Source organism: Danaus plexippus, chromosome 30 (assembly GCF_018135715.1).
Source record: "Danaus plexippus chromosome 30, MEX_DaPlex, whole genome shotgun sequence".
NCBI lineage: Eukaryota > Metazoa > Arthropoda > Insecta > Lepidoptera > Nymphalidae > Danaus > Danaus plexippus.
The window spans coordinates 1,500,724-1,514,200 of record NC_083557.1 but is presented as its reverse complement, the minus strand read 5'-3'; the positions used below and the strand labels follow the sequence as shown (position 1 = coordinate 1,514,200).

Below are 13,477 nucleotides of genomic sequence, written 5' to 3'. Positions count from 1 at the left end.
TTAGTAGTTTCTAGATGTAACTTAGTAGTTTCTAGACGTTACTTAGTAGTTTGAAGATGTTACTAAGTAGTTTGTAGATGTTACTTAGTAGTTTCTAGATGTAACTTAGTAGTTTCTAGATGTTACTTAGTAGTTTCTAGATGTAACTTAGTAGTTTCTAGACGTTACTTAGTAGTTTCTAGATGGTACTTAGTATTTTCTTGGCATTGATTTGTACACGAGTGTCCTCTTCTTCCCCATCTTCTGTAGTAACAATAGATCCAGTCTTCTCGACGATTCTACCTGACATGCCAAATCCAGTCAGGATCGAGGCTGCCTTTGAAGCACTGATTTGTTTTTTTGTCAAACCTGTAGGTACATTTATTATTCAGATGTACAATTTGCTCACGTTTACTACGATGTAATCCTGTTAAAGATTTACTAAAAGATTTATTGCACACATCACATTTCGACATTGTGGGTAGTTGGTTTTACTTAAATTAAGAACTTAACGACGAATTCTATATACTACAAGAGGTTACCAAAGAGTTAAAAAATTTAAATTAGTTTATATTTTCATCAGCGATGTTCCTAACTGGCAAATTCTACCCGCGTATAATCATAGTCGTAATGGTTATAACACGAGGAGAAGGAGATTTACATGCCTGTCTAGACACGAACCAAAGGCTCGTCGAGCGGTCTTCAGAAGACAATATTCCTTTGAAAATTTCCTTCATAATAGTAGTGATATATTCATATATACTTAGATGGCACTAATAGAGAAATTTGTCGGTGGATGTTGGAGCATTGGGCAAAATTAAAAAAAATAAAATAAAAAGACAGTCGTCACATAATGATATAAAAATTTATTACAACTTTATGATCGTAACTACATTAGAAATTAAATCTTAGTATTAGAGTTTAGTGATACCAATATAGCAATTTATATCAAAATAAAATTAACATCACTCAAAAATACACTTAATATGTACATTTAAGTAAAAGAAAATTTACATAATTTTAAGCTTGTTTATAAATTCTTTATTGAAATAAACAATCATTGAAAAAAAAAAGTATTTAAACAATAATGCATACAAAATTATATTAATTAATTAACCTATAAATAAACCCAGATAAGAAATGTGAAATATATAAAATACGTAGTTTGTATAATATAAAATTTTACAATACTTTCTATGAAACGTACAAACCGACATTAAGTGTATTGAGACGACTTCTTAGCATTCAATGGATTCACCGTGCGGGTGCCGGGTCCATGATGCAGGGAGAGGAGCTTCAACAGTGCCTGGGACTTGCGACCCAGGTGTAGGTTTAAGGGCTCCTATCTAACGCGCGTTAAACGCTCACCTCCACTGTCCAAGCTCCTCTCCCTACCCAACCAAATTTGAAAAGAACCTACTAGGGCTGCCTTCGAAGTACGTTCCAAGAATGAATCGATTAGTTCTAGACATGCTCAAGTCTTTTCGTAGGTGGTAGAGAGATTTTGCCGTTATACCTCTCGATCCGTACAAATCCACGACGAACCTATTTCGAGTGAGTTCGTTTGTGAGCTCGTAGTATTTATTGATGATTGATTGATATGACCTTGATGGCATGGTCTTTGGGATGTTGTTTTCCCGAGGAACCGTGAGCAATATATTTATATTGATTAAGAAACTTGTCTCAGGAGTTTATCAATAATATAATTTAGCAAGTGCAATACAGGATCTCTAGATTTTAACAAAAAACACGAGCATAAAATAGTCTATACTTAAAGATAATTTTTTATATTTCCTCTTAAAAAAAATAAGCTTTAAATTTTTTTGGTAATATAAAAGAGTACAATTTCTGCTTCGACATATTCTTATTTTTTGTAAAAACATAAGTAATTAATAATCAAGATAAATTTTATTCAAGATGTATGTATTTACAAGTTTTTGGACAGCGGCGCTGTGGCGTTGGGGTCTATCAACAAAAATATTCACATTAATTAAATACACGTAAAACCGAACGCGTAACTATGTCGATTGAATGACTTATTGTGGAAGGGATTACCTTTAATGTATTTAAATTTATACCCGTTTGCGTCAATTTAATAATTAATTAATTTGTAAATAAAATTATAAAACGAAATGTTAATGTCGGGACCTTTTATTAATTTATGTGCATCAAAAGTGTCATACGCTCTTGCTTATATCCGTTGGTTTGTCAAATAAAATTAATATATCAGAAGTTTTATAGGATTTACAAAGCATAGAGTGTTTAAATTTTGTATTGATATATAGTAACGTTATCTTGTCAGAATCAGATTAATAGGATTTTAAGAAAGGTATGTATTTATTTGTGTGCTTACCGTTGTACATCACCATGTGCCTACGTTTTATATGTTCCATATTGGCACTTAGAAACAACCGATATTCGATATGTTACATACTAAATAAATAAATTATTATATTTCTGTCGACAGTCGCCCTCGGAACTTATCACTGTAAACTCGTCTCAATGAATAAATTGTAAATTATAATACTACAATACATATATATATTAGATTGCCTTTTCGTTACATCAACTATAAGACTATTAGGCAAAACCACATACCTTTGCGGGTTTTAACTTGATGATACTAAAAGATTTTTCTCCATAAATATTCATTGCAATAGTGTTATAAATATTTTATAAGAAACATTAGTTGAACTAAATGTACTGTTAACTAAACAAGATTGTGACCGCGGCGTTGCTTTGATTGTATAAAAATTTGACTCATATTCTAGCTCTGGGTATATGCTATACAAAACATATACAGACAGATGACAAAAGCCTTTATATGTAATAAAAATGTATGAATAAAATAAACTATATCAATATATATTATAAAACAAAGTCCCTCGCCGCGTCTGTCTGTCTGTTTGCGATAAACGGAAAAACTACTGCAACGATTATCAAATAGTCATCACCACTCGATAGCGTGGTTCTCGAGGAAGTTTAGTATATAATTTGTTAAGTTTTTGTATTTACTTGTGTGTACATTATCGATATTTGTAGAAGATGTCGAGAAAATATGAGCCGTCTTAGAGCTTTTACCGTAAACGCTGCCCTAAGTCTTTGTGATATAACAAAATAATATATGGTGGAATTGTGTATCTTATATAGGTCTACAGAAAAGTCCGCGATGGCATATGTCTATACCTTAAGGATAACATACTATATCCATTTTACATCTTTTAAAGATTGGCATTCCTAAAGCGTTTATTGGAAAGCTATTTACATAAATACGGTATCAAGTCTTATCAAAATAAATTACTTCGTTTTCAAGCCTACATTAGTTTCTGTAAACTACTTTTTAAATCATATAAATCGGGCGTACCATTTGAAAGTTATCGTAATACAAGTTTAAAAATTCTCAAAATTAAATAAGCTATTTTATATTATTTGTAATGGGCCCGAGCGCAGCCGGGGCTCGTACCTAGTATATTGCGGAAACCGTGATCAAGACGTGACGTGACGATAACTTACGGATGCGCTATCTAATAGAGTTTTAAATTTTTAACCCGACCTATATGAATCGTAATAGATTTATATATTATTATTTAGTTTGCCAGCGTCTGTGTTTCCTTCCAAATTACAATTTGGGCGTCTTCAAGATAAGGTTGAATAGGTTACCGAGATAGCACGTTTACCACCTACCACTTAATATCCACCTTCACAACGTTGGAGTGACAGTTAAGCAGAAATCATGTTAAAACGTGACGGATGACAGTCTCTGATGTCTAAGTCATATATTATCTAGTCAAGATATGTGTAAATCAGGTCATTGATTTTTACCTACGCAATGTCATTTAGTTAAATGCGAAAGTAACGACTTGATGATTTCTTAATAATATAATTATTTAAATTTACATTACAAAAAAAAAATATTTAAATTTTTAAATAGCTTCACTGTAATAATTATTCATGAATTAAATTTATTTCTGTTATTGTTTACTCTTCACTTACTGTATTCTGTTCGTTGCCACATTGGTGTAATGTACTCGGTTTGTTTGTCACAATCACATACTAAAAAACGTCGTTGCAATATAATTATAACATAAATAAATTAATTAAATCTTAGTAAAGGAACATGTGAATTAAAATCGCTTTATAAAAAACAGCTAGATTGATTTTATGTTCCAGATAAAATGGAAATAGCAAGAAGGATAGAAGAGAAAGGCTTAGAGAAGTCTTTAAGAGTGAAACAGGCTCTAGAGAGCGGGAATTCTGAAGTCGTGACGGTCTACGATGGGGCTGTCCTCTTCATCACCGGTGGTTCAGGTTTCATTGGGAAGCAACTCGTGGAGAAGATACTGAGGTATTTTTTACTTCTATAAATTCAGCACTGATTTATATTGGTTAGATTTTCGTATTTATTAATTTAATTTGTGAGTGGTTAGACATGGGAGATTTTTGCATCTCATTAGCAGTTAAATGCCGCACTTTAATTCATGATGAAAGCCAGCACTACTTAAATTTTATCTCCATGCGTTCCAAATGACTCTCCCGGGTCAGAGTAATTTGGTTGATGGGATAAAGGTACCGAAAAAACTTGCTACATCTGGGGAATGGCAGTTTGAACTGATAAGCGTTTAGTGGTAGGATGAAGGATACAGCCTCATAGCGGTCAATACTTGCGTGGTCGCGATAGTGTTTTGGTAGCCAGTGCACAAAAAAAATAACTATAAACGAGCTATCTATGGTCGTTGAAGGAGGAAAGTAGACACCAGGACTAAAATCAAACGTCAACCTCACTATCCTTAAAACGGCAATGGACTGTAATGATGGATACGTATGAGAACAATAAAAAGTCCCAAAGGACTATTTGTGCGTCGGCGTCCAGACCAGAAATATTTCTATATTCGCGAATTTTAAAGCGCATTGTGTTTATAGAGCTTACTGTTGTTTGGGAAACAAACATCCCCAAAGTATGGTATTTTGCCATCAAGGTCAATCTCTCTACAACCTACTAAACGACTTGGGCCTGTCCAGAACTAACATTAATTCATTCTTAGAATATTACTTCGAAGGCAGCCCTAGTAGGTTCGTTTCAAATTTGGTTAGGTAGAGAGGGAAGTTTGGACGATGAAGGTGAGCGCTTAATGACCGTCAGATAGGGGATATGACCCCTTAAACCTACACCTAGGTCACTAGGTTGAAGCTCCTCTCCCTGAAACGCGATGGACCCGACAACTGAGAAGTTTTCGTCTTAATCACGGCTTTAGACTGGTCTGACGTAAGATGAATTGGAAATGATAATTAGCTGATAAATGTCCAAGAACTAAATAATCCCAAAATCGGGCTGCCTTGCTCCTAAATAGGTACTATCCTTTTGAGGTAATTATTTAATATTATATTAAAAACTTTATATATATTTTTTTATAATTTTAACATACTTTTGAGATGTATGTATGTTTATGTTTTGATGTTTTATACATAAGAATGACAAAAAAAATATTGTAGTATATATGATATAGTATGATAATTTTTGACAATTGTGACGTCATCAAAAAAATTTACACCTATTAACTTGGTCATAGTTTAGTTGAATTACATTTGATATAGTACTAGCCATGCTCGTGACTTTGTTCGTGTGGAATAGTTATTTTTATAAATTATTTATATCAATAAAAGTAAATTAATGAGATCTAAGATTTTCGCGAGTATTCATTTAAATAAAACTAGTATTATTCGGATTTACTACGCGGATTTTATTATTTAAAAAACTACATAATCCCGACGTTTCGGTTACTTTGATCGTTTCGGCAACCGTGATCACGGGCAGACGAGGTGTGTCACCTAGTAACCGAAAGTAACCGAAACGTCGGGATTATGTAGTTTTTAAATAATAAAATCCGCGTAGTAAATCCGAATAACACTAGTTTTATTTAAAAGTAAATTAAGTTTACATTAATAAAATTAAATTGTTTACTGATGATATGTTAATTTTTTTTAATTTAATTAATGATTTGCTCCTATTGTGATATAGTTTAATGAGGTGCAAATATTTTTTTTCAATTATTTATGACATGCGGGTTACAAAAACATTCGTATGTGTCATAATATATACGGCTCGAACTTTATTAGTGTGAGGATTTATGAATGAAATACTGGAAACGCTAAGTATTTAGTTTGTTAAAGTAAACTTCTACTAAGGTCACGGAGCATGGACTGATTTGTAACACACCGGTCGTGATGAAACAAAATGTTTAGACTTTCGTCAAACATTCCAAAAATGTTATTGTACTTGGAGTTATAATGTTTGTCTAGGGTTTTTTACTTTGTAAGTATTATTAAGTAAGTAAGTAATTAATAATCACATTATACTGACACTCCTTACCGCTTACTTAGTTAACATTGTAAACGGTTTAAAGACTTTATTTCATCAAGTAGCCCATCTAAATTAAATTTCACGTCAAATTTGAATAACAAATTTTTATTTTTTTTTATGACAAAGGGGCAAACGAGCAGACGGTCTACCTAATGGAGGTAGTGCCGTCGCCCATGAACATCCGCAACATAGTTTTGCGTATGTTTTGCCACCCTTATTTGAGGTAGAGGGAGAGGAAAGGGGGGGAAAAGTAAAAGGGCAGGAAAGGGTGAGAAAAGGGAAAGAGCAACCGACTCTCTCACTCATCGGATGAAATGTTGCCGTATAAACTACCGTATAAGGACTTCTGCACGCCGATCTTCTGTGAGAGGGTGGTACTTCCCCGGTCGAGCCAGCCCATGGTCGATCTGCAGAGTTTGACCACAGCTAGGCTCCACCACCTAGCTATATTTATTCTATACTTTAATTAACATAATTTTGCTGGTATTCAAATTATTTACGTATCATTTAAATGCAATAGTCTATACTTATATATACTTATATTTTATTTGTAAAAGTGTATCGACAGAAATATACAAAAACATTAAAATGTGATTTAAATTAAAGTCTATTGGCGCAAACAATAGACTTAAATTGAGGATTATTCGGCGTTTGATGAGAAACAGACATAAAAAACTATTATGATTTTATATATAAATGTCGAAGAATTAAATATATATTTTGTAACAATAAAAACAATTAAGACTTCACACATCTCTAGGTATAGTCCATGTACTAATGTTATTTAAGCTAAGATACAGAGGAAGGAGACATTGACAAGACGCACATGAGATATTTAAAGGCATATAAATCTTCGGATAACTATCTTGCATTTTGTCTTAATCAATGTGATTAGTAAATTAAAATGTCGTATTTATTTTCATCTTTATAACAAAACAAATGTACTTATATAATTGTTAGGAAAATATATTAGTTCTAAGTACTAATATATTTTTTTATCGGATCATGTACGTGATAAAGTGTAGCAGTCTCTTCGTTTAAGAAAAAAAGTATAATTTTTAATAAACAGTTTTTATTTGTTGTGTTATCGTCGGACTAGTCTTAGGATATATCTTACGTTAGGACCGATCTGGAAAGTCCGAGCTTGGGCGTAAAGACTGAAATAGATGACTGAGATCTATTAACATCTGTTTACCAAAGGAGGTTTTGCGATTACCAAATCTACCTAACACAAAATATTAAAAACAATTGACTGAGAAGAACACTTGACAAAGCATTTTTAATCAACTTTATCTTGTGTTTTTCGTATACATTGTACATAATTAGTAATTTTTAATAATTTAAATTTCAGAACATGCAACGTGAAAAAGATCTATCTATTGCTACGACCGAAGAAGGGCAAAACAGCCATCCAGAGGTTAAATCAAATTTTGGAAGATCCGGTGGGCTTTAGAACATAAAATCGTCATTTAGTTAAAATACTTTCATAAATTTTTATGCAAAATAATTTAAAAACTGTACAGGTATATGGAATTCTTCGCTCAGAACAACCAGACTTCGCGTCCAAGCTGATCCCGGTCGAGGGTGACGTGGTTGATCTAAATCTTGGAATCGAGGAAGAGAGTCGGAAGAAAATTATCGAAGAGGTAAAGAAATTACGACTAATTATTTCTAGATCATAAAATACTTTCAGTCAGAACTTTTCCACTAGAACTTATAAATTTTCACTGAACTAAAGTTAATTTTTACTTCTAGACTGTCTTATTCTTTATTTTACTCTCTTGGTTGCTTTTTTATGAAAAAAAAAAATTGTTTTAATTAAGCAAATATATAAAAGAGCGTCAGGATGGAGCCTCATGGCGGTCTTGGCTATACACACCCATCATGGGCGTTGTAACGATCGGAACTCAAAATAAAATCACACTTGTACTGTCCAATATCTTATTTTCTCCATTTCTTTACAACTGCATTTAAAATCACAATCAAATAATAACATGAAAATGGATGACGAGCCAATAGGTTAGACTTGTGCACTCCGTTTGACAGCTGTCACAAGTATAATGGCGGTCCTCGGTGCTCACTGCCAGTGACAATAGCTACGCTACTCGGCACTGGCCGCTCATGATTTTTATGAAACAAATCAAGTGAATTGCTTATTAGGTTTATAATCAAACTAATTCAATATCGGCGCGCTGTTATATACATAAAAATAATCTCAAAAGCTTTCAACAGGGTTTGGCGTATAGCCTTATAAGTAAGCTTTCTATCAAGTAGTATGGTCTAGTTACCTGGATTTCAGACTTGCTTAGGGAGCGTGAACTTCGAGTAGTTGTTAGAGGCTGTTTGTCTGACCCAGTCGGAATCAATTAGAGTAAGAAAGGGTGGCCAGGGTAGAGCGTGTAGATTTCACACTTCAGGTAGTCTCCGAATGCGCTGATGAAAATCGTGTGAAATTTAGCGCCACCAAAGCAAGTGTCTCTTTTCACCGCCGTTAGGAGTCCGTTCACCTTGACTCTAACCTTATCTCCTTGGAATACTCTGACCGTCTTCAGTTATTAGGTATTGGGGTCCTCGAACCTTTACTTTGGGCGGTTCATTGGGTTTAAAGCTAAGACAGCTGCAAGGAAACACGGAGTCCTTGCACAACTGAAGCAGAGCTTCACGCTGGTACAGTTTCCTTGTTGATACAAAGCACAGGTCCGGTCGTGTGCGGAATACTGCTGTCACATCTGGGCCGGCTCTGCCAAATATTACCTCACTTACTTGGTGACCACAACTTGGTTCAATCCAATTTAATCTGCCTGAAGCACAGCACGAAGCGACATGCTTCCTTCTTATTTATGCTGACAGCAAGGAATTGGAACAGTTTCCTTTGAGTTATAATTTGGGTCTCTTCAAGATAAGGGTCAATAGGCTGTCACTGAGACACTACATTCACCACCTACGACTTCATGTCCACTATCCAACAGGTGGAATGATAGTCAAGCACAATCAAGTCTAATAAAAAAAATATATGAGAACATTTAAGAGGTTTTAATGAAAATCATTATAACATTCAATCGGCGCTTCACGCGTGTATTTCGTGTTCAGGTAAACATTATTTTTCACGGCGCTGCAACAATAAATTTCGAAGAAACTATCAAACTAGCCGCTCTCACGAACATCAGGGGCACCAGGGAGATACTGAATCTGGCGAAAAGCTGCAAGCAACTGAAGTTAGTAACAAAAATATTGTTATTATTTATAATAATTAAATATCGCAAATCTATAACCGCACTCCGTAATTAAACGTTTTCAGATCCCTGGTTCATATTTCAACCGCTTACGCCCATGCCACCAAATCAAGAATTAAGACTGAGATAAAGGAAGACTTCTATAACAGCCCTCTACCGCCAGACGCTCTCATACAATTCGCGGAAGATCTGGAGAATGAACAGCTGGAAAAAGTTATTGAACCGTTAGTCCTATAAATTTCAACTCTAATGAATGAAAAAGACGAGGAAAGCAGGATGTGACATAAGATTATTTTTATTTCATCTAAAAACAAAAAAAAAACACGATTATTCCGATTTCAATCTAAATTCCCAAGTTGGTTTTTAGGAGCTGATTTTTAAAAACTACGTCCCTTAAGTGAGGCGGCAAAAAATGGGGTTGATGGACTCCGAAGATAATATTTTATTGTAAATTTTAGGTCACCGTTAAGAATTTTACATTTTAACTTCATAATAACGTCACCTAAGCTTTCTAAATTAATAAAATATATTCTTAAAAATCATTTAACATACAGATTGAGGAAAGACTGGCCCAACACTTACACGTTCACGAAAGCGATAACCGAAGAGCTTGTGAGACAGACAGCCACAGATCTTCCCGTCTGCATAGTGCGGCCAGCTATCGGTAAGGTGTATTGGCGTTGATCGAGCCTAACTTCATTTTAGCTCGATATGTCGCGTAGGTACTATATGAGAAATAATAGCCCTTACACTATAAGATATTTTTTTATAACCGTAATTAAGATACAATTTTAATATTATTTAACCAATCCCAGGACATTTCCATTATTAATTACATCTATTCAATCATTGGGCTGTCACTTTTTTTTCCATTTGTTGTTTTAATGCTTTATAGAGCAATTATATTTTTTTTTATAGGCCATAAATTTTTTTTTCCAGTAATATCCGCTTACAAGGAGCCAGTGCCTGGTTGGGTGGATATCAAGAACGCGTATGGGCCCAGCGGCGTAAGATCCTATACACATCATTTATTATATTAAATACCAGAGCTTTAGACGAGAAATTATTGTACATAAGTGTATACACACCTTAAGCTTGAAAAAATTTACAAAGATTTTCATGATATTTGATATTACTTAAATATTTCAGTAGGCGTACTAGCTAGGTTCATATAACTAGAAAAAAATTGAATAATCTGTTTTTAAGGCAAAAAAATTATAATAAGTCTGTTTTACCAACAAAGCAATACTACTGACACTTGACAATAGATGGCAGCACTACCAGTAATATTCCTGAACACTGTTTACCAAAAAAAAAATATCGATGAATATTCTGCTACCATAAAATTATTAATTTATAAAAACACTTTAAAAGATCCATTAAATATTCTATTAATGTGATTATAAATCCGATAGCTAGTTTAATGATTTAAAAAAAAACTCTGTCTATGTTCTATTGTGCCACTATTAGTTTATTTACCCTACGTAACGTAATAATGTTGCCATTTTATGTTCTCTATAAAACCGACAGATGGTCTTAGGGGTGTCCCTGGGCGTCACCCACACGGTGCATGCTGATGAAGACATAATGCTGGACTTCGTGCCAGTGGACATTGTGAACAATGCCTTAATAGTGGCCGCTTGGAAAACCCATCAGAGTTACATCGCCGGGGAGAAACAGATAAAAATATATTTCGTCACCGGACACCGAAATCCAATTTATTACCGTAAGCTATTTCTATATTATTTTGTTGATCTAGAGCTTCATGTATGTATATATACTTACCAGCCGTTACCGGCCGCTTCGCGTGGTACGATGTACAGAAATTTAAAATTTTCAATCGACAACACTAGTTCTAGTTCTATTTTTGAAAACGGGATTTCAAAAATAGAACTAGTGTTCTATTTTTGAATTAAATTGAAAAATTGAACTAGCGTCGCACGATATACATAAATTTAAAATTTTCAATTGTCAACACTAGTTCTAGTTTTATTTTTGAAAACGGGATTTCAAAAATAGAACTAGTGTTCTATTTTTGAATTAAATTGAAAAAATTGAACTAGCGTCGCACGATATACATAAATTTAAAATTTTCATTTGTCAACACTAGTTCTAGTTCTATTTTTGAAAACGGGATTTTTTTTTCATCTTTGGCGCCGCTGCAACACCTCATTCATAAGATCCGTTCTTAGCTGACCTCTAATCGGCGGAAGAGATATCCCTACTAAATTTCAAATCTCTACTAGTTAAGGTTCGTGAGATGATCACGATCGGTGGAAATATCTTATATATGTATACAACTGATAATAATAACATATATTTCCCTTGTGTTCCAATCTACATATTATCCACATATTGCAATCGCAACCAGTGCCTACTGTTATTAGGTTCATGGCATCAAAACGAGCTGATATTATAATGTATATATTGCAATGCTCCTCTAACATCTGCTAAAATTAATTTACATTCTTCGATATCACTGACACGCTTTATTCCAGGCGATGTAGTCAACGTAGTCAAGGAACAAGCCAGGCCGCTGGTGTCGCCTAAGGCAATATGGCATAGCTTCGCCGTGGTGACCAAGTACAAGCTGATCTACCTCCTCCTCACCTGGCTCCTGCACTACATACCCGGCTACATCATCGACGGCGTCTGTGTGATGATAGGCGAGAAACCGCAGTATGTAGGCTCTCAGGAGCAGTCTGATTGAAATAGGTTCAAAAGTCAAATATATTAGCTTTAGGTTCACATTTGTTTGGTGAAAGCGGAATGGCAGTTCGATTGTTCTGAATTTTAATTATATATTACGTAAGGACACGATGGCTTCGTAAGTAAAGCGACGGTATGTAGTATAAGGGATGTCTCGGATTCAAACGCTGTATTCTCCAATAAAAAATTAATATGCCTATAGCTATCAAATAAGCTGTCATTATTTTGCCTCTATAGTCTTTTGAAACGTCTAACTTATAATTGTTAAGATATTCAAATCATCATTTACGTCTTCCATTAAACGAAACGTCTTTGAGCTAACAACAAATTGAACAACCCTATAACGTATCTGAACTGATGTGTAATAAAAAAAATTATGTATATATTTCTTTTCAGATTCATAAAAGTCTATAAGAAAGTGTATTCCGTGTCGTCCGTGTTTGTCTATTTCACAAACAACGACTGGGTGTTCCTGGACGACAACGCTTTGGGACTTTATGACCAGCTGAACAGCGCCGACAAGGAGCTGTTCACGTGCGACATGCAACAAGTGGACATGCCAGCCATGCTCATGACGTGGTTCTACGGCGTGAGCAAGTTCATTATCAAGGACGACGTCACGCAGTACGAGTACGCTGTAAGGAAACAATGGTGGCTGAGGATAGCCAACGTCATGTTCCTGACCCTCTATTTCTACGCGCTGTACAAACTAGTTGCAGTAACATGCGCCTGCTTGTTTTATTTCTTCAACCTGTCCGCCGGTGTTTATCAAACTTCTGTGTGATATTAAAGTGATTGCTAGTTCGACGTTTGTTTTATTTCGTGATATATATATATATATATATATATATATATATTTTTTTTTTTTTTTGTCAACTATAGCGTCTTTGATAATTGGCTATTTGACAGTCGTTACAATAATATATGAAATATGTTGTATATGCTAGCTAATTGGGTTTAAATAGAAATACAATATGTTATTTTTAGTTAAATAAATTTTAAATATTTTTTTTAAGTAGCCTCAGATGTTTTGTCCGTGAGTGACAAGGACCGAAACGCAGGCGGCCATGATTGAGCGTCGTGTGACGTCACATTTAGATTAATAAAGTGACTTGTTATATCGTATGTTATTTGCGTTTTGCGAAAATAAACAAAATATTTAGTTTTGTGCTTCTTTGTGAGATTTCATTAAAGTTAT

At 34.3% G+C, this 13,477-nt stretch overlaps 1 protein-coding gene across 2 annotated transcripts; it reads left to right on the top strand.

Moving 5' to 3' along the window:
• Nucleotides 1-1,977: 1,977 nt before the first annotated feature.
• Nucleotides 1,978-13,084, top strand: LOC116776705 (fatty acyl-CoA reductase wat-like). Of its 2 annotated transcripts, none has more exons than XM_032669960.2 (11): nt 1,978-2,308; nt 4,150-4,324; nt 7,689-7,779; nt 7,861-7,983; nt 9,428-9,552; nt 9,636-9,794; nt 10,125-10,234; nt 10,510-10,577; nt 11,101-11,296; nt 12,069-12,249; nt 12,676-13,084. In XM_032669960.2, the coding sequence occupies exons 2-11, from the start codon at nt 4,155-4,157 to the stop codon at nt 13,061-13,063; spliced, it is 1,611 nt and encodes a 536-aa protein (XP_032525851.2). In that variant the 5' UTR covers nt 1,978-2,308; nt 4,150-4,154; the 3' UTR covers nt 13,064-13,084. The 2 variants fall into 2 exon arrangements, with proteins under 2 accessions (XP_032525851.2, XP_061381492.1); XM_061525508.1 differs by lacking the exon at nt 1,978-2,308 and adding an exon at nt 3,976-4,010.
• The last annotated feature ends 393 nt before the right edge of the window (nt 13,085-13,477 follow it).

Excerpts from the sequence above, each read along its gene's own strand:
- LOC116776705 (XM_032669960.2), top strand. The coding sequence starts at position 4,155 with ATGGAAATAGCAAGAAGGATAGAAGAGAAAGGCTTAGAGAAGTCTTTA. Across the intron at positions 9,795-10,124 it reads CTGGAAAAAGTTATTGAACC|ATTGAGGAAAGACTGGCCCA; the intron begins GTTAGTCCTATA and ends TTTAACATACAG. Across the intron at positions 10,235-10,509 it reads CATAGTGCGGCCAGCTATCG|TAATATCCGCTTACAAGGAG; the intron begins GTAAGGTGTATT and ends TTTTTTTTCCAG.